At 35.7% G+C, this 24,538-nt stretch overlaps 2 protein-coding genes and 1 pseudogene across 8 annotated transcripts; 2 read left to right on the top strand and 1 right to left on the bottom strand.

The window, feature by feature from the left end:
* Positions 1 to 9,405: 9,405 nt before the first annotated feature.
* On the bottom strand, positions 9,406 to 11,397 carry LOC107880533 (putative F-box/FBD/LRR-repeat protein At4g03220). Its single transcript, XM_089043902.1, has 3 exons — positions 10,289 to 11,397; positions 10,000 to 10,182; positions 9,406 to 9,778 (listed from the first exon to the last, which is right to left on the bottom strand). The coding sequence occupies exons 1-3, from the start codon at positions 11,342 to 11,344 to the stop codon at positions 9,503 to 9,505; spliced, it is 1,515 nt and encodes a 504-aa protein (XP_088900028.1). The 5' UTR covers positions 11,345 to 11,397; the 3' UTR covers positions 9,406 to 9,502.
* A 5,899-nt stretch (positions 11,398 to 17,296) lies between these two features.
* Positions 17,297 to 20,106, top strand: LOC148921172 (uncharacterized). Of its 6 annotated transcripts, none has more exons than XM_089044089.1 (5): positions 17,297 to 17,419; positions 17,843 to 18,706; positions 18,994 to 19,106; positions 19,216 to 19,311; positions 19,691 to 20,106. In XM_089044089.1, exons 2-3 carry the CDS (start codon positions 18,175 to 18,177, stop codon positions 19,023 to 19,025), a joined length of 564 nt encoding a protein of 187 aa, XP_088900215.1. In that variant the 5' UTR covers positions 17,297 to 17,419; positions 17,843 to 18,174; the 3' UTR covers positions 19,026 to 19,106; positions 19,216 to 19,311; positions 19,691 to 20,106. The 6 variants fall into 6 exon arrangements, with proteins under 6 accessions (XP_088900215.1, XP_088900214.1, XP_088900216.1 ...); XM_089044088.1 differs by having other exon boundaries at positions 18,994 to 19,110; XM_089044090.1 differs by lacking the exon at positions 18,994 to 19,106.
* Positions 20,107 to 20,710: 604 nt separating this feature from the next.
* LOC103344267 (cyclic phosphodiesterase-like) lies at positions 20,711 to 21,995 on the top strand (annotated as a pseudogene). Its single transcript, XR_016122536.1, has 3 exons — positions 20,711 to 21,204; positions 21,347 to 21,395; positions 21,709 to 21,995. The product of XR_016122536.1 is annotated as a cyclic phosphodiesterase-like (transcript).
* The last annotated feature ends 2,543 nt before the right edge of the window (positions 21,996 to 24,538 follow it).

The following is a 24,538-nucleotide window of genomic DNA, read 5'->3' as shown; positions in this document are numbered from 1 at the left end:
AGAGAGAGAGCTTTTTTTTTGGGGGGGTTTTGTATAGAGGTTTGAGAGAGAAGCAAATAGTAACACAAACTTCAACTTACATATGATGTAGGGTCATGAAAACATTGGCGACATCTTATGTCTAAGTCATACAAGTTAGGCATCCTCCTAAAAAGAGAGACCATTGGAGGGACTACATCGTCACTTATATGCTCCCAATATCTATACACAAACGACGAACATTCTCGAATGAAACTGGCATGGACCCTTCCAGCTTGAACATAACCTGCAATGTTGTGTAGGCAAAATCTCTATCATGTTTCTCAATTTAAACTTCAGATAAATAATAATTAAAAATAAGTAAATTCTCTCAGGTTCTTTCTACTATACCTTAATGACAGATTCCTTTAGAGTGAGAGCGTAACTGCGAAAGACTTCACATAAAGGGTCAAAGTCATCTACTCCAGCTCTAGGCCCCAGAATTATCAAGTATATTTGAAATTTAGAGTTTTTCCGAGATAAACTGTGCCTACGGAATCAAATTTACTCATAGCATATTCTAAACTTCGAAACTTTCCGAGATTTTGGTGGCTCGTCAAATTCCCGGTCCAGACAAAGTTTTAAGATTTGGAGCAAAAATATTCAATGATGTGATGCTAGATGAATCCGTTCTCAACGAGATACTTAACTGTTGAAGATTTTCACAAGAGATGTGATATGTAGGGGTGATTGCAGTTCGGTAATCTGCGAATTTTTACCCAAACCGTAACTGACCGACTATTTGCGGTATGGTGATTTTTGAACCGCAAACTGACCACTTTTTGCGGTTTAAAACCGCAAGTTCTCAAGCATTCATAAAAATATAAATTCATAACCTAAATACATAAGAGTAAATTTAGGTTTTAGCCACACAAAAATTTTCACTTTTGGAAAAAACCAAAGCTTTTTCAAAAAAGACAGAAAAACTTCTCAACTTTCAAACCAAATACATGTAAATGTAAAGGATTCATTAAGAAATTCAAAAATAAATAAGGGCAATTTTGTCCATTTTGGCTTCTTTTAAAAAATTTCTCTCTCCTTTGGTTTCTTCCGAAGTCTCCCAATAAATAAATATACAACCTCAACTTCTCAAGCATATATAAATTCACAATCTCCTCAACTTCTAAGCATTCACAACCTAAAGAAAATTAAAGTTACAATTCCAAGCATTCCAATTAAAGTTAAACTTATCAAGCATTCAAATTCCAAATCCTTTAAAGTTACAAATCAAAAGGAAAATGCAAAGCAAAATGAATTAAAGTTACAATTAAAAGGAAAAATCCAATTCAAAGTTAATTAAAGTTACAAACTAAAAGAAAAATGTAATGCACTAATGTTATAAACTCAAGTGTTGGTGGTGAGTGGATTTGAAGAACTCCAGTTGTGTTGTTTGAGCACCAATGCTATCTACAAATAAAACAACATAGTTTAGTACATTTTATTATAAGAAGATAAAATAAAACAACATAGATTGGCTATACTTTGCGGCAGTCCCGATCTCTTGGACCATAGGAGTCCAAGAGATTGTGGTCACCCACCATTGAATATTAATCTAATGGTTCAAAAAGTTTTTTAAAAGGAGTGCAAGAGTGAGTGAACCGTTGAATTTACATCTAACAGTGAGTGACCACAAATCTCTTGGATCCCTGTTGTCCAAGATATCGAATACCGCAAGTTTTGAAAATCAAATACCGCAACCGCAACCGCAAATGCGGTTCGGTTCTTCATACCGCAAATGCGGTTCGGTTTATCGTGATTGCAGTTTCATTGCGGTAAATAGTCGGTTGGTTTTTGCGGTTTTTCAGTTTTTCGGTCTAAAATGCCACCTCTAGTGATATGTGTCAAGACCATGACGGGGCTGATAAAGATTAAAAATCTCCAAAGACGAGCTTTCGATGTTAAGATTTTTTATCCCATGAGGATATGCAAGACGTAAAATCTGGATGCATTTGCAAGAACATGAGATCCATTTGAAAAACCCCTCATCATCTTCTATAACAACATGCAACAACTCCAAGTATTTGAGATTAGAGAGAAACCACGAGGGTGTTTTAAAAATACCTCTCAAAATCAGATTGGGTTCACTTATATGATGGAGATTAAGCTTAAGCTCTTCAAGGTTACACCTCACCGCCTTGTCTACCCACGAAATTACACGAACGTAGACATCAGGACAGACGCATGGTGAAGATGATGATGATGAGCTTTGGTTCTTGTGGTTTTTAGAGTGAGCACGCCAATCAAAATGTAAGCGATGTATCTTATTATTCCCACGAAGCAAAAAGAACCTTTCCAGAGAATTCAACAACCTCTGCTTCCTGCCACACGCGTCGGCAACCTCCACGTAGTCATCTTTACTGAAATTCAGAAACGAAGATGAAAGACAAAGTTCTCTGCAACATTTAGACACATAACTCAGTCGAGCAAGGTCATGCATAGAAAGGAACGAAAGAATGCGATGGGCGATGTGGTCAGGAAGATGGCTGAGTCTGTCTATCAGTCTCCCTTTGCAAGGTCCTTCGCCTTCACATCTTGCAGTAGCCACTAACTTGTGCTTTTGACATTCCATGAGAGGAAGAACCCTAATTTTGAGTCAATAAGCTGGGGAGGAAGTGTTAGACCAAGGTCTGATGTGGATAAGGATACTGGGGTTTTGAATTTGAATTATAGTTCTTTATCCTCTGGTTCTTTTGAATGAGGAGCTTTGTATTGTATAGAATTTTATCACTTAATGGCTGAAATCCTGATTTGTAGGAACAGCTTTCTGTTTTTCAAACCTGTACTTATCAATACAATCAATATAAATACACAGCTGCAGCCATATTGGTTGAGTAAGCTTTTCACCCTATTTCAAAGTCTTTACATGGTATCAGAGCCTCTAGTCTAACGACACCTTAATTTTTTTTTTTTTTTATGTTCTCATGGCTACCAACAACTCAGGTGCTGCTCCTACCAATGACGCAAACCCACCATCATCTCCAACCAACGTTTCTGCCACACCCACAACGAACAATTCTCTCACACCCACCCATGCTGCTCCACTTGCAGTTTCCACTATTGTTACCATTAAACTCGACAGAACCAACTATTCACTTTGGTTGGCTCAAATATCTCCCATTCTTCGCAGCCGTGACCTTTTTGGCTATGTTGATGGCTCGGTGCCATGTCCACCCAAGCATTCCCCAGCCACAAATACTTCTCAACTGAACTCTGCTTATCTCAATTGGGTGCAACAAGATCGGACCATTCTCAGTTGGATCAACAACTCATTGAGTCCGGCAGTATTGGCTACTGTCACTCTTTCCCCCACTTCTCGCCAGACTTGGCATTCGTTGGAGCGTCGCTATGTGTCCACCTCACAAAATCTGATTTTACCTTGCGAAATGAGTTGCTGCGTACTACTAAGGGAGATATGTCCATTTCTGATTTTTTGGACAAAATCAATTCGATTTCTGATAATTTGGCTCTTGCATGAAGTCCTCTCACAGATGGTGATCTTGTCTCCATCATTATGAATAATGTTGGGGCTGCATTTGAAGTCACAGTCAGTGCTGCCCAAGCCTGTTCTACTCCAATCACTTATGAAGCCTTGGAGGCTCTTCTACTGAGTGCTGAACGACGTTTGGGGGAGCAGTCACAGCCTATTCCTAATATGAACACAAGAGTTACTGCCTTTGCTGCTTCACGTGGCCGTGGCAATCGTGGCTGTGGTTTTTCTTCCGGTCGTGGTTTTTCATCCAATAGAAATTCTGCTGCTACTCCTGGGCGTGATCAATTTCGGTCCAACTTTCCCAATCAATGATCTTTCAATTCTCTAGGGGAGTCTTCTTCTTCAGTCCCTGTTCGTTCTATTTGCCAGATTTGCAACAAACCTGGCCATCAAGCTTTGGACTGCTTTAACAGGATGAATACTGCATATGAGGGCCGAATTCCAGCAGGCCGTCTCTCTGTAATGGCCACCCAGTCTAACACTGCAAATCGATCTGCCTCAAATGCTTGGCTCGTTGACACAGGTGCCAATGCACATATCACACAAGAAACTGGTAATCTCAATAATGCTCAGGAATATGTTGGTAATGAACAGGTTGGCGGTATAGGTACTGACTTTGATTTACGCATAACTCATACTGGGAATACTAAAATTGTCATGGCATCTACAAATTTCTCTCTTAAAAATGTCTTGCGTTGTCCTAATGCTTCATCCAATTTGTTATCTATTCACCGTTTCATTGTTGATAACCATTGCTATTTTCTAATTTATCCTACTTTTTTTCTCATCAAGGACCTCAAAACCCAGAGGACGCTTTTCCAAGGGAGATGTGAGAATGGCTTATATCCATTGCAGTTTCGACCCCCTTCATCAATTCAGGCATTGGCGGCTTCCATAGGTTCTAGAGTTTCTGCACAAACTTGGCACTCACACTTAGGATATCCTGCGTCTGCCCCAATAGATTCCAAGTAGATTCCATCTATCTATAGTACTTGATATATGTTTTTCTCGAGTATATCATAGTTTGCATAACATCTTTGCAAGAACAACCTATGACTTCATTCTATGCAATGAGAGCGTCGACGAATAAGATTGGTAAAGAGTAATGAGAGACCATTAGGTAGTATTAGCAAACACAAATGAATTATTCCAAGCATTTATAGGTGGAAAATTTGTTCTGTTCTTCCCTCAAACCAACCTTTGCAAAGTGAACAGGCATGATCTCCATTAGTAGTAAAATGATCAGAGAACCCTAGTGCATTTGGGCTTCCTTGTAATTCTCTCAGCTCCAGCTCTTCATCATCCACAAGCATTGCGATCTTATCCAAGTGTTCTTGGGAATCTGCTCCTTCCAAAGCAAGTTCACATTTTTCTTTGCTTGCCAGAGTCTGATTCTCATTGTTAGATTCCACCTTGCATCCAAAAGCAAAATGAATGTTGCTCAATCTGCTAACTTAAACCATATATTTGCAAGAACAATTTTTTCACTTACCTCTCTTCTTTTGACGAACTGTTTCCTCTTTTCTTGTACCTTATTTCGTACTCGTCTCTGTGAAGGCAACAAATGTCAGACAACTTTCTAAAGGTAACCACTCAGATCGACCTGTAAGATGATCATCCCAAAAGACTTTCTCACATATCTGCAAGCAATACAGACTAAATCACATTTTTTTTGTTGCAATATTTTGTTCCGAGTTACTGGTTTTCGCGATACACAAGTTAGCAAAACCCATCAGGATTGGTTGCTCGCCAGACCGTCATCAAACCTTTTCCAACTCGAGGTTTTTTTTAATGATAAATAGAGTATAGCCGCTCGGGTATACTATAAAAATTAGTATAGTCGGGCGGGTATACTATTTTTGACACGTGGCGAAATGGGCTCTAGGCGACAGGCAACAGGCGGGTCTCTTTTTATAATATAAATAGAGTATAGCTGCACAGCTATACTATGGTTTTTATTATAAAAAATAGTATAGCCGCTCGGCTATACAAATTTGACACGTGGCGAATGGGCTCAGTCGCAGGTGGCTTTTTATAAATCGATAGCCGCTCGGCTATACTGGATATTTTGTTATTAAAAGCGTATATTGGCTATACTCTGGAGATAGATATATATTTTTAAAAGCGTATAGCCTCCCGCTTTACTTGGCGTCTTATATATATATATATATATATATATATCATTCTATTGAGGATCCTCAAATAATTTTATTTGAGGGCGCCTTTCGGGTATCCTACAATTTTTTCCCAATGATCCAAACCATCCATTTTTTAGGTCTTCATTCATAGATCATCCTTACAAAAAATTAGACAAATCTGAAACCATTTCGACATCCAATTGTGTCTTACAAAATCAATGAACACGGTGCTTCAAGAAAGTACTAAAATTTCAATAACTCAATTTAGTGGTCAAATGATATTGGATTCAAGTGATTTTTTGTAGAGATGATCTTTGAATGAGTATCTACAAAATAGACGGTTTGGATTAGTGAAATACAATCCCTCTACCTCTACAATTATTTTCAAATATGAGTGGGGCCTACAAAGAGTGTCCTCAAATAAGCTTATTTAAGGGATCCTCAATGAAGCTTTCCCTGTATATATATATATATATATTTTATTATTTTTATATATATTTTTTATTTATATATATAGTATAGCCGACCGCTATACTCTTTACATAAGCCACCGTTAGCCATTTTGAGTTGGTGTAGTTTTTGGAAGAGTTCGATTAAAATGATTTTCAGAAATGCTTGCTTCTTCTAGGAATCTAAGAAGCTAGGAATCTGTATTCGTCCAAAATCATTGTTGCTTAGATCCATGTAGCTCAGATGCTTTAAATTTAGTAGAGAAGTATTTACCTTGCCACCCAAAGAGTTTTCTTGATACAAACTGCAATTCAGATACTCATCTGAATAATAATATCCAAGGTGCAGCTCACGGACATGACCGGTTAAATTGTCGCAAACAACTCCAGTCCAATTGCAACAATCTCCCTTACCAACCCAAGATAAAAGCCTATTTGAAGGATCCTTAAGATCTTGCTTGAACATTAGAAGTGCTTGTCTCTCATTTTGTTCACAAGGCACACCCAAATAATTTCCATTGCATAAGCTAATGGTAGTAATGGTTGCAATGCTTAGAAATCTGAACACTCAAACAATTCTCATGGCTTTGTCCACGAGGTTATATCTTAGTAGGTGATGTGTGTGAGCAATATAACTCATTTAGAATGGTGCAATATACACACATACTACTACACTACTACTGAGAGTGAAGGTCCAAACTCAATATTTTTTTCAAAATCATTTTCAAAAATGGTGAACAAAGTTGTTGAGCATGTAGACTAGTAATAAGTTATGGGTTTATCCAGAGAAAGAAGACAGAAAAAAATAGAAAAGAAAGTGTGGGATGACTTGATAAAAAAACAAAAGCAAAATAAAAGATTAGCATAACCTCTTCGGCTGACGGGGACTGAATTCAGATTTTGTAAGAACATATAACTAGGTAAAGTTTCAAAAGTTGAAAACACAGAACATACATGAAGAAAACGAAACAAATAAACAAATAATTATTCAGATGGAATCACAAATTCCATATTACGATTAGGATCAAAATGGTTTGCTTCTGGTCATTGGTTAGGGAAAGGTACGTACGGTTAAAATAATAATATTAGATAGATCTAACTATGACCACAATTATGTATCCCAAACCAATCTATAAGCACATAGCAAGAACATATCCTCTCAGACAAAGCTATATGGCCACAACTGACAAAAGGGATCAGGGAAATTAGTACTTGCTTGTATATATGGCTTCCACCTTCCATTCCACCTATATAAAATCACACTATTTCCCTTGCTTAGTCACAAAGCAGAACAACTTTGTACAACAAAAATAACTTCAGTATTATAGCTCTACCTCTACAATTATTTTCAAATATGACGAAACCACCTCACGTATATCCTTGGCTAGCCTATGTTTTGCATGACAGGGCTCTACTGCATGATCAGACAGGCTGCAAATTTCATTAAGCCAAAGCAATTATCCTAAACTCTTCTGCTAAATAAAAAAAATCTGAGACTCTTTGGAAAGAAACCAAACAGTTTGATCTTTTACACCATAAAAATAAATATACAAAAAATTAAATAAATAAAAACTGGTTTGATTTTCAATATTGTGTCACCTTTATCAATTTTGTTAATGGAGTTTCAAAAATGTTGGATGAATGGTTTGCTATACGTATGTACTTGAGCATCATGTTATCCTGTGAGTGCTCTTTAGGTTCTGATTAATATTTTGCTTCAAGTCACTGTGATATTGGTATCTTAATTTATTGTTTTAGAAAGCTTTCCCCTGTTTGATGTAATTCTTTGGTCTTCTATAACTGAGTTGTATTTCAAACTCTAATTTCTAGTTTCGGAAAATGGAAGATACACGGTGATGGTTCCATAGTTTAGAAGAAAGGTTCTAGAGTCTGTCAGGGAAACTTGAATCAGGTTTATATTTGTATGAAATGTTGGGACATAGGATTTTATACTAAGAATCCTACTCCTTTCTAGACTCTCTAGTTTTGGTCTGGTGTTTCAGGATTCTAGTTTTGCCTTACTCTTTCTTTTTTCTTTTTAAAGTAAAATTCTTCATATCCAGTAATTATTTTGATTTCATGAGCCGTTTTGTTTCTGAGGGCCTCGTGTCTTATGTTTTTTGGAGTCTTAAGATGAGCTGAAAGTGCTTACAGTCTATTATGGTATCTTCTCTGTTTTTGCTGATATACTGTTCTGTACACACAGATGCATGAAATTAATTTTGATGTTTTTCTGACCCTGTCGTATTTGTGAATTGTAGCACTCATTCTCACAATAATGCTTAGCTGTAGAAACGGCTTCATGTGGGACGGACGTCTGAATGATTCTAACCGCGCCTTGTTCAAAATATTTGGGCTGGGTCGATTAGCCTAGTTACTGGAGCAGGTCAAGTGAATTTTTCACCCGGGTATAGCCGCGCGGCTTTACGTCTTTGACACGTGGCGCCTTGGCGCTAGGCTGTCTTTTTTTAATATTATATATAGTATAGCCGTGGGCTATTTTAAGATAGTATAGCCGCGCGGCTACACCCTTTCCCAAATTTTTTTTGGAGAAGAAACCGCTGCAACAGATTTAAAACGGACGTAAAAGATAGATAATCGTCATCTAAACGAATATTGTCTAATTTCTGCTGAGTTAAAAAGATAGAAACCGCTGCTGATTTAAACAACATTATCTATTTTCTTTCCCAATAACATGATAAGCAAATTAGTAAACCAAGAAACCAAGATTCAAGTGAGTAGAGCTTCGACATATATAATTGGCATTTTACGGTGAAATAAAAAAAACTCGCACTAAAATGTGTGCAAGAGAGAAAATGGGCAGGGAGAATGTGAATTTAGTGTGTCCAAGCTGATTTGAGTAGCTCGTTATGTATTAGCTTTAGCCCTTATTAATTGGTAACTGAAAACAGAGTTGGACGTGCCAAAATTGCATTTCAGGAAATTAGTTTTGTGTCAAGGAAGCATTACGTTTTCAGCTACAGATCATTATTGTAATGTTTCCTTCCTTTGTTGTACAATTAGTCAATAATGTCAATTAGCATCTTATCAATGCACATCTAACAATTAGTCAATTTGCTATATGCAAGTTAAGGCCATTGCAGCCTTTCATGCTTCAATGCACATCAAACAATACGGATCAAAGCACCAAGTTGAAGAGGCTCCACTTTGAGTGGCGGCTGATCGTTTTACAGATGCAGGGAAAAAGAACAAAACAAGAGAGAGAGAGAGAGAGAGAGAGAGAGAGAGAGAGAGAGCAAAAAAAAGAAGCTCTTTCTTCCATGGCAGTACAAACCAATGAACCCAATAATGCTAAGTCTAAACGAGTTGTCCCCATTAGTGGTTCTACCAAACTTCACAATAACGTTTCGGTACTAAAACATAAACTTATAACTTCTGCAAAACAATTAAAAGAGCAGTCTTCGTTCACTTTTGGGTCTTTCCTTAAAGACAATTGCAGCCGTGGAAATCATTTTGCATTTCTCTAATTTCCGCTTAACTTCCTCCAAATTTTGAGCTGAACAAATTATGACACCTTTCTTCAATTTCTGAGCACACTCGAGTACGTACCTTGCTAATTCAACTACATTGTACCACTCTAAAATCTCTATGGTGAAGAATTCAAGTCGATTAATAAATGCAAGGTTTTGCAGTTTCCAGTATCCTATATCAAATCCGCATTTCTGGAAAGACATGAAATCAAAAACCGGATAAGTCGAAGATTAATTCCAAAAATAGAAAAAAGGGAAAGTATTAAAACTAAATATAAAGAAAAGGACATGCATTATACTCAAAAGGAGAGAGAGAGAGAGAGAGAGAGAGAGAGAGAGAGAGAGAGCAATCTTTTTTGGGTTTTGTTACATGTGTGGGAGAGAAGCAAAAAGCAAGACAAACTCCAACTTACATTAGATTCAAGTTCATGAAAAGGTGGGCAACGCTTTATGTATAAGATACGCAAGTAAGGCATTCCTCTAAGAACCGAGACCATTGAAGGGACTATCTCGTCAGTTACACACCCAATATTCATACGCAAACTTTGAACATTGTTGAATGAAACTGGCATCGACCCTTCCAGCTTGAACATAACCTGCAAAGTTGTATAGGGAAAATCTCTATCATCTTTGTCAATTTAAACTTCACATAAATAATAATTCAAAATAAGTAAATTCTCGATCAGGTTCTTTTTACTATACCTTAATGGCCGCTTCATTTAGAATAAGAACTTCATTGATTCTTAAACCGTGAAAGACTTCAGATAAGGGTTCAAAGTCATCTACTCTAGTCTTCAATTCTATCAAAGTACTTTTGAACTTTTGTGTTTTTTCAAGAGAAACTTTGCCTACGGAATCAAAACAAACCTCAGCAGATTCTAAACTTTGAAACTTTCTGAGATTTGGATGATTCATCAAATTCCCTTCCCACCACAACTTTTTAAGATTTGGTGCAAAAATATTCAATGATGTCATGCAGGGTGAATCAGGACATAAGGAGATACTTAACAGTTGAAGATTTTCACAGGAGATGTTAAGTGTGTCGAGATCAGGTTGGGGATAAGAAAGACTTAACCTCTCCAAAGAAGAGCTTTCAATATTGAGATTTTTAATCATATAAGTATGGTCAAGACCTAATTTCCGGATGCATTTGCAAGAACATGAGATCCATTTGAAAAACCCCTCATCATCTGCTATAACAACATTCAACAACTGCAAGTCTTTGAGATTAGAGGAAAAAGATGAGGAGGAGGAGGGGGCTCTAAGAATCGCACGGTTTGTGTAGACCGACAGAGACTTCAAAGATTCACAAAGAAAGATGGAAGACGGAAAATTCAGATTGGGTTCACCTAGTCCAAGGAGATTAAGCTCAAGCTGTTCAACGTTACATCTCACCACCTTCTGAACGCACGACATCACACGATAGTAGACATCACGACAGCCGCATGATGATGATGATGATGAGCTTTGGTTCTTCATTGGAGGGGGAAGATGCCAATCAAAACGGAAGCGCTGTATCTTATGATCCGCACGAAGCGAAAGGAACCTTTCCAGAATATTCAACAACCTCAGCTTGCTATCACACATGTCGGCATCCCCTATGCAGTTATATTCATTGAAATTGAAAACCGGAGATGAAAGACAAAGTTCTCTCCAACATTTGGACACATAACTGAGTCGAGCAAGGTCAGCCATGGTAAGGAACGAAAGAATGACGTGGGCGATTTGGTCAGGAAGATTGCTAAATCTGTCTGTCATTCTCCTTCGGCGGCCTCCTTCACCTTCACAACTTGCAGCAGCCACGAACTTGCGCTTTTGACGTTCCATGAGAGAAGAACCCTAATTTTGAGCCAAGCTAGGGTCTCGGCTTGTGTGGGACTTTCTGTTCTTATGGTGCGAGGGTTTGTTTTGGTGTGAAAAAGGGGCTGGGCCTATTGTAAGTTTAACCAAATTTGGTTAAAACCCAATTGCACCTCCAAAACAATTATAAGTATTAACCAATTATTATTATTTTTTAATTTCAATTTTTGGTTATGTAACTTGTTGTAGAATCAAGGTAAAGATAAACTTTCGTTTTTTAAAAAGAAAAAAAAGAAAAAGAAAAAAAGTGACTTGAATCTTTACCTAGAAAAGAAAAAGGGCTTTCAAAACCGTTTTTCAAAGCCTTTGTTTTTTCTTTTGTCTTTCTTTTTTCGGGTGGATTTATTCTATAACGTTCACTAGTTTGCAACCATTGACCTTTTTTTATACATATAATATTTTGTTTATACTGCAATTTCCAGCTTAAAGGATTTGTTTGATTGTTTAGGGTTCATGCTAGAAGACAAGAAGACTGACAAGCTGACCTCTCATCAAGATCAAGCATGCTGCTGATCAGGGTTCATACTATTTACAAAAGAAACCCTTAAATCGCAATAAACTCGCCAAACTGATCAGCAAATATACAAACATCTTCATCATGCTTGAGTTACGTACTTGGCATAATTTATCCCAGAACGATAGCTCTCACAATTTCTGTTTAAATTGGACACTTAGGAAATATTGAAGTTTAAAGGTTAGGGTGGTGGATAATGGTACTTTGATTGATCAGAACAACTGAGAAATTCGCCACTGCAAAGCCCTGTTTCAGGAACAAATTTGATGTACATTATTACCTTTTTTTTAAATGGCGAGCATTAGTATCAAGTCAATGGACACGTATATAACATGTCTATGTGATAATATGAGTGGATGACCTAGTTCATATTGGAGCTTCTCCAATAAAGAATTTTATTGATGATTAGTAAGAGTTCCAATCTTATATCGATGTCTTCAATTTGGCTAATTTAGTCTCTAAGTTTGTATCCATTGACCAATAATTGATAATTACATTTGTGTTCTCTTGTGTGCAATGTAAATGCCTCATTTAATAGTTGTTTGATAAATTCTCTTACATTAATTAGTGGATACAAACACGTGGACTAAATTGGCCAAATTAAGAACACATGAACTAAGTTGGCTGAATAGGTAAACTCATTAAGATCGATACATACTAATGTAAGTAACTTTTTTAGGTTGGAAGATAAATACAAGATATGAGATTGATCAATATAATGTTTTTTTTTTCTTCCAAATTAATGACTTGAGTTTCGACATCCCTATGTACATATCGAGAAGAGGTCTTCAATTAGCATCACCTGGATCATAATCACCAAAATCTATGTGATTAACCCAACACATTCGTCTACATACCATGTACTACTTTGATGCAATTGAATTCTCCAATAACAATATTCACGAAACTCAGCCTATATATTTGAACACTCTTCTTGAATTTGCTTGTGCCTTCCTCTCTATTTTATTTTCTAGAATTAACTTGTAATATAGTATTTCAGCATGATGCCTTTCCATATCCATATCCTATCAAAGTCCTGTTGTGGGACTTGATGTTAAGACTAAATCTGGCCGTGCCAAATTGTTGATTCTCTGTGTTGGAAGTGGTTGCTTGATGATCCCAATTCGTCACACAGATTTGGCAGCTACGATATTGAGGAAACTGAGTCTCCGAAAGTTAGATCTCTATGAATTGGCAGGTGAAGTTGGTCTTGATCTTAAGCCACTGAGCAGGGCTTCTCCTGACTTGGATGCTGATATTTTCTGTGCCCATTTTTTTTTTTTCCCCGAGGAAGACGTTAAGTATGCAATTCATAATTTTTATGCTTCCTATCTTGTTGGGTACAAGCTTGTAGGCATGCTTTAGATTCAGCATAGTTGGTTCTCTATATGTACCCCAAGGGTCTAAGGCTATGTTTATGTTCCAGTTATGGTTTAAATATGTTTATGCAATTTGTGATTTTTATGCTTCCCACATATTGTTGGGAACAAGCTCTTGGTTATGCTTTAAATTTAAAGGCCAAGGATATTACGTTTTTGTGCCATTTGGTTTGATGAATGTATTTTGTATGTAAATGGTATAGCCAGTCGGCTATACTATTTAATAATTAAAAAAAATAAGAAAAGGACTTTCCTCTTTTCTTTTTTTTTTTCTTTTGAAGTTGCATTAGTTTATACTTTATAGATATTAATTTGGAATAGCTGCACGGCCATATGAATAAAATACCTACGTGTTTTATTTGGGAAAATTTTAGCAAATTACAACTTAAAAGTTCGGTCAATATATATTATTTTAATATAATTCATTTAAATTTTTTAATATATATTATTTGAATTTAATAATATGTGAGAATTTGTGTATTATTGAAAACTGTGTAAAAAAATAAATGTATTAAACATGAAAAATATGTATGTACATGTTCAATAGGAGTATTGTCCTTTTTTTTATAAAAAAAAAGGTGAATTTTACAAACTCTTTAAGACGTATACAAAGCATGGATGTATTATTGAAAAATAAGTAAGTACGTATAAAATAAGGTATTAAATGTAAAAGTGCTAAATTAATACGTGTAATAACTCTAGAAAAGTAAAAAATAAAAAAGGGACAATAGAGACTCGGGTAATGGCCTAATAGTAATGGATAATGCTATAAACTAATCTTATTGACAAAACAAAAATCGGCTAAAAAATATAAAAGAAAAAGAGGATATATATATATATATAGGAGTATAGTTGCAAGCCCATACTATTCTTTAAAAAAAATTTGAAAAATACCACGAATAGCCGGCCGGCTATACTATTTCTTTTAAAAATATATATTAAAAACCCCGTATAGCCGGCCGGCTATACAAAAAAATTTGGGAAATATCGATTACAGCCGCACGGCTGTACTATTGCAAAAAATTAAAAACCGAGTATAGCTGCGCGGTAGCTATACTATTTCTTTAAAAAATTAAAAAAACACGTATAGCCGTGCGGCTGTACTATTTCTTTTTTAAAAAAAACCGAGTGCAGCACTCGGCTATACTATTTCTTTTAAAAATATATATTAAAAACCCCGTATAGCCGGCCGGCTATACAAAAAAATTTGGGAAATATCGAGTACAGCCGCACGACTGTACTATTGCAAAAATTAAAAACCGAGTATAGCTGCGCGGTAGCTATACTATTTCTTTAAAAAATTAAAAAAACACGTATAGCCGTGCGGCTGTACTATTTCTTTTTTAAAAGAAACCGAGTGCAGCACTCGGCTATACTATTTCTTTTAAAAAATTTGAAAAATACCTAGTATAGCCGAACGGCTATACTATTTCTTTAAAAAAATTAAAAAAACGCGAGTATAGCCGATCGGCTATACCATTTCTTTAAAAAGAATTAGAAAAATACTGAGTATTGCCTTTACGGATATAATGTTTTCACAATAATCAATACAATTACAACGTCGAACCACTTTTAATTTTCCACAGTCCAATACCTAAATAAATTAACCTAACTCAGCCTATATATACATATATGAACGTCCATGCTTACTCATTCCTAAATCTATTTTTGTTTCGTCTCAAAATGATCCTTACAGTTTCCTGTCAAAAATGCGTCCTTACGAAGTTGAAGTTCATGGTGTTGAAGTGAAGGTAGTGCTGTGTCCTATGCTCGTTTGATTGACGAAAAATTATCTGAATTAAGGTCGTCGCTGCAAAGTGTTATGGGACTTGATCTTAAGATTGTACACAGCTATCCCCAAATGCTGCTTCTTTGTGCTGAAGGTCGTTGCCTGATCATCCCAAATCTTTTAAGTTTGTGGCGTTCTTACCCAACCCCAAAACATGTTTCTGGAGGTGCACTCGGCCAACTTCTTTCTAATCAGAGCATCTGTTTTGTGGGTAGGCCTGTGTCCTGTTCTAGTTGCTTTTCTCTTACTCGTGGATTGACAGATATGGTATTCAAGGCAAAAGTAGAATTGGGTTATTTGGCGGCTATGATACTGAAGAAACCAAGTCTCGAAAACAAACAACTCTATGACTTAGCAGAAGAAACTGGTCTTGATCTTAAGCCACTGAGAGGGGCTTCTTCTAAATCGGATGCCGAAATTTTTTGTGCCCAATTTTTTTCTGAGGAAGACATTAAGTATGCAATTCATGATGCGTGCGTATGCTTCCTATCTTGTGGCGATCAAGCTCTTGGGCATGCTCTAAATTCGATGGCCTGTGATTTTATGTGTTTCTATGCCTTTTGCTTTGATGGCTTAGTTGCTCTTTAGTTCAACCCATGTTCGTTTTGGTTAGATTTTTTTGCAATTCATGTTGGTTCTGATTTTGTTTTTGCTCAAAATGTCGCTCGCTTCTCAGATTTGTTTCTTGTTCTATTTCCCCCCCTGTTCGTTGACCACCAACACCACCACTATGCTTATTGCAAGTTAGATTTCTCAAGAAACTGAAACTTGAAATGTGCAAATTGGCAGATTTGAGATGTGACGTTGGTCTAAGCCAGCCACTCCACTAGGTATAGGAGAGGAACTGTAGTTGGGCCTTCTTTGAAACTGAAACCTAATTGTAATTGGCTGCCAAGTTTTTTCAAATAAGGAGGAGATCAAGTGTGCAATTCATGATGTTTACGAATGATGGAATGGAATAGCACCACTCTCATCAATCATTCGTATCATCACAAATCCCTCACTGTTCTTCCACTTTTTTTGTCTTCCTCATTCCCTCGTGACCGTCACAATGGCCTATTGCAGTTAATTAACATCAATTACCAAAAAGCTCATTGACAAAAAATGAAGATGTTCATTAACCTCATAACTTCACCATCACAATATACAACCAGTGTCTCTTTGGGGTGTGTGAGAACATTGACCATCAATACAATGAGAACGTGGAAGGTCTTTTGATTTTTCCACTGCCCAATATACAAGTATAAAGTTAACCAAACTCAGCCTATATATATTTTGGACATCTTCTTGTTGGCTCATCTTGTTTCGTTTCAAAATGATCCCTTTCAGTTTCCTGTCAAAAATGCGTCCATACGAAGTTGAAGTTCATGGCGTTAAAGTGGAGGTACGTGTTGCGTCCTGCAATGCTCATTTTATAGAGGACAAGGTATCTGAACAAATGACGTCGTTGCAAAGGCGTATTATGGGACTTTGTCTTAAGACTACTTTAAATGGCTATCCCCTAATGCTGGTTCTTTGTGCCGAATGTCGTTGCTTGATCATTACCCAACACCAGAAGATGTTTCTGGAAGTGCACTCGGACGGCTTCTGATAGGTGGTGTAAGAAAAGCAGTGTGTTTCTTGTTTTTTCTTTCTTTCTGTTTTGTGGTTTTTATGCCATTTTTTTAAATGTATTATTTCTTATTTCTTTCTGTTTTGTGGTTGTTATGGATTTTGTTTTTGCTCAAAATGTTCCTTATTTCCTCAAATTGTGTCTGAATTCACTTTTCTAATGACACTTTTGTAACAGAATTGGAACCTGCTAATATAATATATATGAGATCCACGAATAATCAGGCAATGTGATCAATAAATATAATACAAATAGCATCATTCATGGACATCAATAATTTAATAAATCGCATAAAAAGTAACATTGGATAAACAATTATAAATAGAAATATTTTATATATATATAAAACTCCAATTGTGCCCCCTTTGCCTCCTTTTTTGTCCTTTGCGCCAAAATTGTAAGGGAAAAAAAAGGAAAAAGTTTCATCTCTAATTGAGGGTTAAACAATTATAAAATCTTTTTCGACCAAAAACAAAACAATTACAAAATAAAGAAAAAATGACGTGTCGCGAGGATATATCAAACGGTATGTCGTCTATACGGGTATTGCTATGACATTGAGAGATAAGCCTAGTTTTGTTTCATATTTGCGAAATGCCCCCCAATTAAGCTCAGCTGGTTTGGCTCTCGGAATTGGTCTCTATCCTTCCCTCAACAAACGTTCTCTCTTCTGTCTAAGGTACGTGCGTTGATTCCTTTGTGATGCCAATCATAAGTTTTTCAAATTTTGCTTCTGTTTGGTTCCTGAGAAAATGATAGACAAGACAAGAAAATACCTCGCTTTTTGAAGGTTATAGTTCTCGAATTGTTGTTCTTTTTAATTGGGCGAAATGGGATCACAATACTAGGCAAACCAATCTAGTCCTATATCTTATCATGCCTCACTTTTACAATGAGAAAATTTGCGTCCAATTTCTATAATTGCCCCTGTTTTCTTACATTTTCTCGGGTGCCAAGCAAATCATGGAAGTTATTGTAAACGTAATTTTGTATGCTTAACTTTTTTCGAACTGAATTTTTTTAGCGGAATCTGTTCGTAACTATTCTAGTATTTTCGTTTTTTTATTTTTTATATTTTGGCTGTTTTTGTGTTAAATTCCAGGAAGAAGAAATGAGAACAAATGGACACTTTATTTGAGGTTATATTGATGACAAGGTCGTACCATTTTTACTGTTTGGGATAAGTACTGGTTAGTTAGATGCAGAAGCAAATCTTATAGTTTTTACGTATGACTTGTTCATATTAGTAGGAAAAGATGGTTTCTTGCTTAATGGCCATAAACCCTTGAATTGTGTTTGAGATGTCACGTGATCTTAGAAATGGGTTAGCTGACTTAGCTGAGAATATTGTATAGGTTGTTTTGTGTTTGAATCGAATGTTTATACCTTTGAGATCTTGGAGGCTTAGAGGGCAAGTCCGAGGTTAGGCATGTAATGGATCATCTAGGTTCTAGGGAAAGTGATCTGGATTTTGACTTGGAAAGTGGTGAGACTGAAAGCACCAGTGAAGAAGATGGAAATCAAGGGTCAGGTTCAGATGGTAAATGTTCCAGGAAAACAATGGCTAGGGCAAGGAGTGGGTACTTGTATGTTGATGGATCAATAGCAGCTAGTGATGGGCTAAGTGCAGGCAATAATGTATCAAGTATTGGTCAGAATATGGATATGTTAGCTAGTAGTATGGGGCAAATGGCAGAAGGAAGAATGGAGAAGAGGACAGTCGAGAAACAGAAAAAGATCCCTAAAAAGCATCCCAAGCCACCTCGGCCTCCTACAGGTCCATCATTACATGCCGCCGATATAGAGTTCGTCAAAGAAATTTCAAAGCGTTCAAGGTTGCGGCGTGCAAGGAGAGAAAGGATGAATGCATTGAAGAAAATGAAATCTGATAAAACATCATCGTCGAAGATAAACTTCTTGGCAATGATCGTCACCACTATCTTCTGCTTTGTGATAATCTTCCACGGTGATGCTTTCTCTTCTTGTGGTTACTACTTGTTTTGATATGTTTTTTGTGTTCTTTTGTTGACTGACATAAATTGAGGTCTCAATTTTGGACTTAAGCTGAATCAATTCTATTTAGATTTCAACCATGGAAATTTTTGTCTAGATCTTTATTCATATATTGCTTTAAAAGTTTGTGAGTGAATCAGCACTATTAATATGCTTATGTAACTTTTCTTACCCAAAGAATACTCTAATAAGGAATTACTATAGGTTGGTATTACCACTGTGTTTTCTGTTCAATTACAGAGTTGTTGAAATGTCTAGTACTTCAACCGTAAAGTAATACTCTTTGGGAATTAAGGTGATAAACAAGAAAACAGCTGGTTTTGTTTGTACTTGTGGGATGATAGGGGCTGGTGGTAGGTTTGTGCCATTACAAAAGTTCCCTTTGTTGGATCCTCTTTCTTTTCTATTCTACTCTTTCATAAGTACAACATAGATTCATGTATGTCTATCTTTGACTTTCAGGAATCTCGGGTGCTCATGCATGATTTTAAGTGTTCGTAAATCCCAGTTTTTAATATAGGAAGCTCGAAACTCATGGGCTGGCTCTGTGTTTCCCAGGTAAATGTTATTTTTCCTTTCCAACTTATGATTCTCTTAGTAGCATCATACGGATTGTGTAGATATAGGTAAGACTATCAGAAATTCTGTCAGTTCAATTTTACAACATAGAACATCAACTTACTTTTTAATTAGACAGACGTGTGTGGCATATATACCATGATGGAATTTAAGGTGAACCTTTGATAATTTGATCCTTGGAAAGAAAAGTGATAATATATTGAACCGTAGTAAGCTCATAACATGGTGGAATTTTGGCTCCTCTCTTGATAGTTTTCAAATGGAGAGGGCTCATAAGATTAGCATATGCTCTTGCCTATATATATCATTTTACAATCCTGGTGTTCCCTATCTCTCACGACAATGTTTTCCCATGCAGTTTGGCCGCCGAATGCCATGGGGATTGATTATTGAACCTTATTTTGAGTTTCAACAATCCCAATTTGGGGAAGCAGTGCCGTTGAAGGACTTTGTGGGTAAAGCAGCCTTACCATACAATCAATGGGGTCAATTAGGCACCACAGGGAGATGAAAGCTGTCGCTAAAAGAGACACTTGGGCTTTTTGCAGCAGTTAGTGGAGGAATAAATCACCGATGGATATATATCATCGCGAAGGGTCTGTAAACTGCTGCCGGCCGTTGCTAAATCCAAAAACCCGTTATCTAAAACAATAATGTCTAGTTTTTTGCTGATTAGTGTGTTTTCACCTCCTGTTTTACAGTAAACAGATCAGAGAATTTATCTGCAATTTTTCAGTGACTTATCTACAATAAAAAAGGTGGCCTGTTCTCCTATATCGCAAAATAATTTGTAAATAAATCATGTTTTTAAATGCAATCTGTTCATGTAACAATTTAAGAACCAAATGGCTATTAAAAAGTCAAGAACCAAGTACCCTTTTGCATTAGATGATGCAAAAAATGGGAAAATAACAAGCTTTTTGAAGAGTTGGTCGGATTGTTTTTCGCTTTAACTGGCAGAAATGGGAAAGGAAAAAAAATTACTAGCACTATCGATATACTGATTTTAACTTTACAAATTTATAAATAAACCCCATCTTAGACATGTATTTATAAAAAAACCCAAATATTATTTAAACATAGAAACACACCGAAAATCAACCACAAAATCAACAATTGTATATTTTTTGGGTGTGTTTATAAATGGGTTTTGAGTGTGTGTAATGATGGGTTTTGGGTGTGTTTATAAAGTGTTTTGGGTGTTGGGTTTTTTTATAATTTCAGCTCCCATTTTGGATGTTTTAGTGAAACTTCCTTTTAACTTGTTACCCAAAGAAGACTATAATAAGAAATTACTATAGTTTGGAATTAGCAACTCTATTTACAGAAGTTAATGCATTAATTTACTTATTTTCCAGAGAAAATAAAGCCACACACCACAAACAAAGCAGAGAAATTATAGTAACCAACCATAATCCACTAATCTCGTCATCACAATCTCCTCAGCATCCCTTCCCAATAAAAACGAAATACATTTCCACATCCATCTCTCCCTCTTCTCAATCTCTTGATATCTGCTCTTTCTCTAGAGACTAAGGTGTTTTAATAGTTCACCATGGAAGATACGCTGGCGGAGTTGGAGAGTAAGGACGAAAGACAAACGTATTCGTTGTGGGCCATCCCAACGGATGATGTGTCCTGTAGGATCAAGAAGCTGATGGAATGCCTTCGGGCCGAGTTCGGTGGACCGAGATCGAGCCCCACATTACACTTACGGGGTCCATCCGTATGTCGCCCGATGACGTGCTCAACAAGTTTGAAGCCTTACAGGATCCTATCCAAGGGTATGTTCCTAAAGTTGAAGCTGTGATTACCAGGAGGTCCTATTACCAGTGTGTTTGCATCCTCTTTCAGCAACCCTATTGCAAGAAGGTCCTATCTCTTGTTCTTTCCTTCATTTTATTTATTTTATTCAGTTTGTTTTGTTGATATTTTATTTTTATTCAGTTTGTAGAAAATAAAAAAACTCCCCTCATTGATATTTTACTAACATATTTATTGCATATTTTCTCAGATGTATGAGATATTAGATTACTGCTGCAGACATTTCGACATGTACAGTCGTAAGTTTTTTCCTCATTATTAAGTAAATATAATCTTCATACATACTTTCTACTTGGAATGTTGCTAAAAAGAATAAACAGTTGGGAGCTGAGGTTTTGGTTTTAATTTGTCGTTTGTTTATTACCAGTTCAAAATTTAAGATCAATTTAACAAGCAATGAGGATCTTTCTGATGTTGATCTCGGTCTCTTTGAATTCACACCAAATATTACTTTTCTTCTTACTAGTTTTACTGAAGCATAAAAGAAATACTAGTATTCTTCTTGTTACATAACTGAAACCCTAATAATTATTTTCATGTCTCCCTTTGCAGGTGATTTGCCGCACTTGGCCCTCCTTTATGGAAATCTGACAGAAGAAGAGAGGAAAAGAGCTCAAGAGAAAGTGAGTATTCTGGATGAGAGCATTACTGACTTGAGCTTCCCAATAGCTAGCGTTGCATTATACAAAACCGACTACCAAGATAAAACTCTCAAATCCTGGGAAAAGATTGCAGAAAAAATCCTACGTCCGAGATAATGTTCCTTCCACTTCTATTTTGTAGATATTTATTTCAAGATATTCTGTACAAAATATCACTTGAATCCGATTTCATTCGACCACTCAATTGAATTAGTGAAATTATAGTACTTTCTTGAAGCACTGTGTTCATTGATTTTGTATAGCACAATTGGACGTTGAATCGGTTTTCGATTTGTCTAATTTTTTATAAAGATGATCTATGAATGTAAACCAAAAAAATAAATGGTTGCATCAATCAAAAATTTAAATTAGTTGAATGAAGCCTGAGCATAAGGTTGTGTCAACCACAAATTTAAATTCGTTTATATCTCTTTTTAAATTTGATTAAAAAATGTATATTTTCTGAAGGTTTAGTAGTAAAACCAATCGATTTAGTGTATCCTTAATTTACTTTATTTCGCTGACATCGGTTAGGCCAGTTAATTAGGATAGTAAGCATGCCCCTTACATCCAAGTTTGAATTTATCCAACCCATAAATTAAATTAATTTAGAGTAAATTATACAATTTCTTGTATTTTTTTAAAAAAGTTTTATATTTTTCTCATAAATATTATAGATCAATTTTATAAGAGCTGCTTAATATAATTTAGTTTTTATAATAGTTGTGTTTGATTTTTGCGTCTTAGGATTCAATTTTTCGTTTTATAGGCTTTCGTTTTTTATTTGTTTGATTTTTCCTTCAAAGGGATAGGCTGTTATATTAATTAGCCCTTTGGCACATTCTCACGTCACGCATGTGCCAATTGGTTTTATTTTTTATTTTTTATTTTATTTTTAGAATTAAGAAAATATAACATGGGTAGTTATGTTTCTTAAAAGTATGACCTATTAACTGATTTTTTTTAATTTTAATTTTTTTAATATGAAAAAAATGAATTTACCATATTATCCTCATTTAATTAATAATTTCAATTCTCAATATTTGAATTAACCAAGGGCATTTTTTAGTATTTTGAATGTTTCACAATTCTCTGCCTTTTGCTTTATATATATAGATAATATAACAATAATAGGGTTAACTATCAATTTATCCCCTTAATTTGTACGCTACTTTAAATTTGCACCCATAACTTTTTTGTTGGAAAATTAAGTACATAAACTAATTTTTATTGCCAATTCGCCCCTTACTGTCTAAATCTCAACATTTCATACAATTTTTCGTTAAATATGAGGGTAAATTGATTATTTTATATTTTAAAATAATTTAATAATTTAAAATAAAATGAAATGAAATTTAAAATGAAAAAAATCATTTGAGAGAGAGAGAGAGAGAGAGAGAGAGAGATGAGATTTTTTGTGTTGTATGTGATAAGAATCTCTATAGTTCTATCAGTATGATTATGAAAAATACATAAGGGAGAGGTGGGGGAAGGGTTTGTGGGGGTGGGGATTGGTTTGGGATGGAGGGTGGTGGTCATGGAGGAATGGGAGGAGAAGGGGATGGGTGGGTTCAAGGGTGAAAAATACAGAAGGGGAGGTGGAGGAAGGGCCTGTGGGGTGGGGATTGGTTTGGGAGTGGAGTGGTCATGGGGAAAGGGAGGAGAAAACCCGGGCTGGGTTCGAGGTGAAAAACAAAGGGAGGTGGGGAGGGTCTGTGGGGTGGGGATTTGTTTGGGAGTAGAGGGTGGTGGTCATAGGGAATGGGAGAAGAAGAAAACAGGGTAGGGAGTTCTAGGTCTCTTTGATTGTGATTTTTTTTTATTTTTTTTTTGGTGTTCTCTTTTTCATTAATTTTTTCAAAAAAAATAATTTTTTGGATGACATGTTGTTGATTTAGATGGTAGATGGTGAATTGACAATAAAAATTAGTTCGCATACTTAATTTTCCAAAAAAAAAGTTTAAAATGGAAATTGAAAATAGCGAATAAGTTCGGAGGTAAATTAACAGTTAACCCAACAATGATATATGAAAAAGTTTCCTATGGGTGTAAATAAACTTATTTTCTTATTATGGGTCAAACGCACAAAGGCAGAACAAGAATGGGCTCATTACAGATGAAATATATGTAAATAGAGAAGAGAAGTTGCAGACGCAAATTTTATTATTTTTTGGGTCCTTTTTTGTCTATATAATCAAAAGCATATACCAACAGGGTTATGAGGGAGGAGTGGGGCTATCTTCTTCTTTTTTTCTTTTTTTCTTTTTGTCTCTAAAATCAATAGGCCAATAGAGTTTAGTCTTGTCTTGTAAACTAGTGGTCTTAAGTTCAAACCTCTATAACACCATGGTAAACTCACCTCTAATTTAGACTATTGCTTGTATAAAAAAAAAAATCAAAAAAATACCAATATAACTCCTAACTTCATCAACCTTACATGTTTGCATGCAATTACATTGTTACATACAAAAAGAAAAAGAAAAAGAAAAAGGTAATAATGTTAAAGAAGCTAGAAGGAATGATATCTATGATCCCATCAACAAATAACTACATTATCAAATATTGGCTATAAACTTGGCTGGAGAAATCATCTTTTTACCATACGACTTATTTTCAAAATGACATAGAATAACAATAAATACATAGTTAGAGCATTCACAATCATGCTCCCTATTTTTTAGTTAAATTTTAGCTAAAAATATATAAAAGTTATTTTAGGAGCTCTCTATAAAATTTAAACT

Source organism: Prunus mume, linkage group LG1 (genome assembly GCF_029339155.1).
Source record: "Prunus mume cultivar Tortuosa linkage group LG1, ASM2933915v1, whole genome shotgun sequence".
NCBI lineage: Eukaryota > Viridiplantae > Streptophyta > Magnoliopsida > Rosales > Rosaceae > Prunus > Prunus mume.
This window is presented reverse-complemented; position numbering and strand designations above follow the sequence as displayed.

What these genes read in the sequence shown, in the direction of transcription:
- LOC107880533 (XM_089043902.1), bottom strand. Translation starts at nt 11,344, where the DNA reads ATGACAGACAGATTTAGCAATCTTCCTGACCAAATCGCCCACGTCATT. An exon ending in TAAATGAAGCGGCCATTAAG is followed by an intron (nt 10,183 to 10,288) that starts GTATAGTAAAAA and finishes ACAACTTTGCAG; the next exon opens with GTTATGTTCAAGCTGGAAGG. An exon ending in TTCATGAACTTGAATCTAAT is followed by an intron (nt 9,779 to 9,999) that starts GTAAGTTGGAGT and finishes ATGTCTTTCCAG; the next exon opens with AAATGCGGATTTGATATAGG.
- LOC148921172 (XM_089044086.1), top strand. Translation starts at nt 18,175, where the DNA reads ATGGATCATCTAGGTTCTAGGGAAAGTGATCTGGATTTTGACTTGGAA.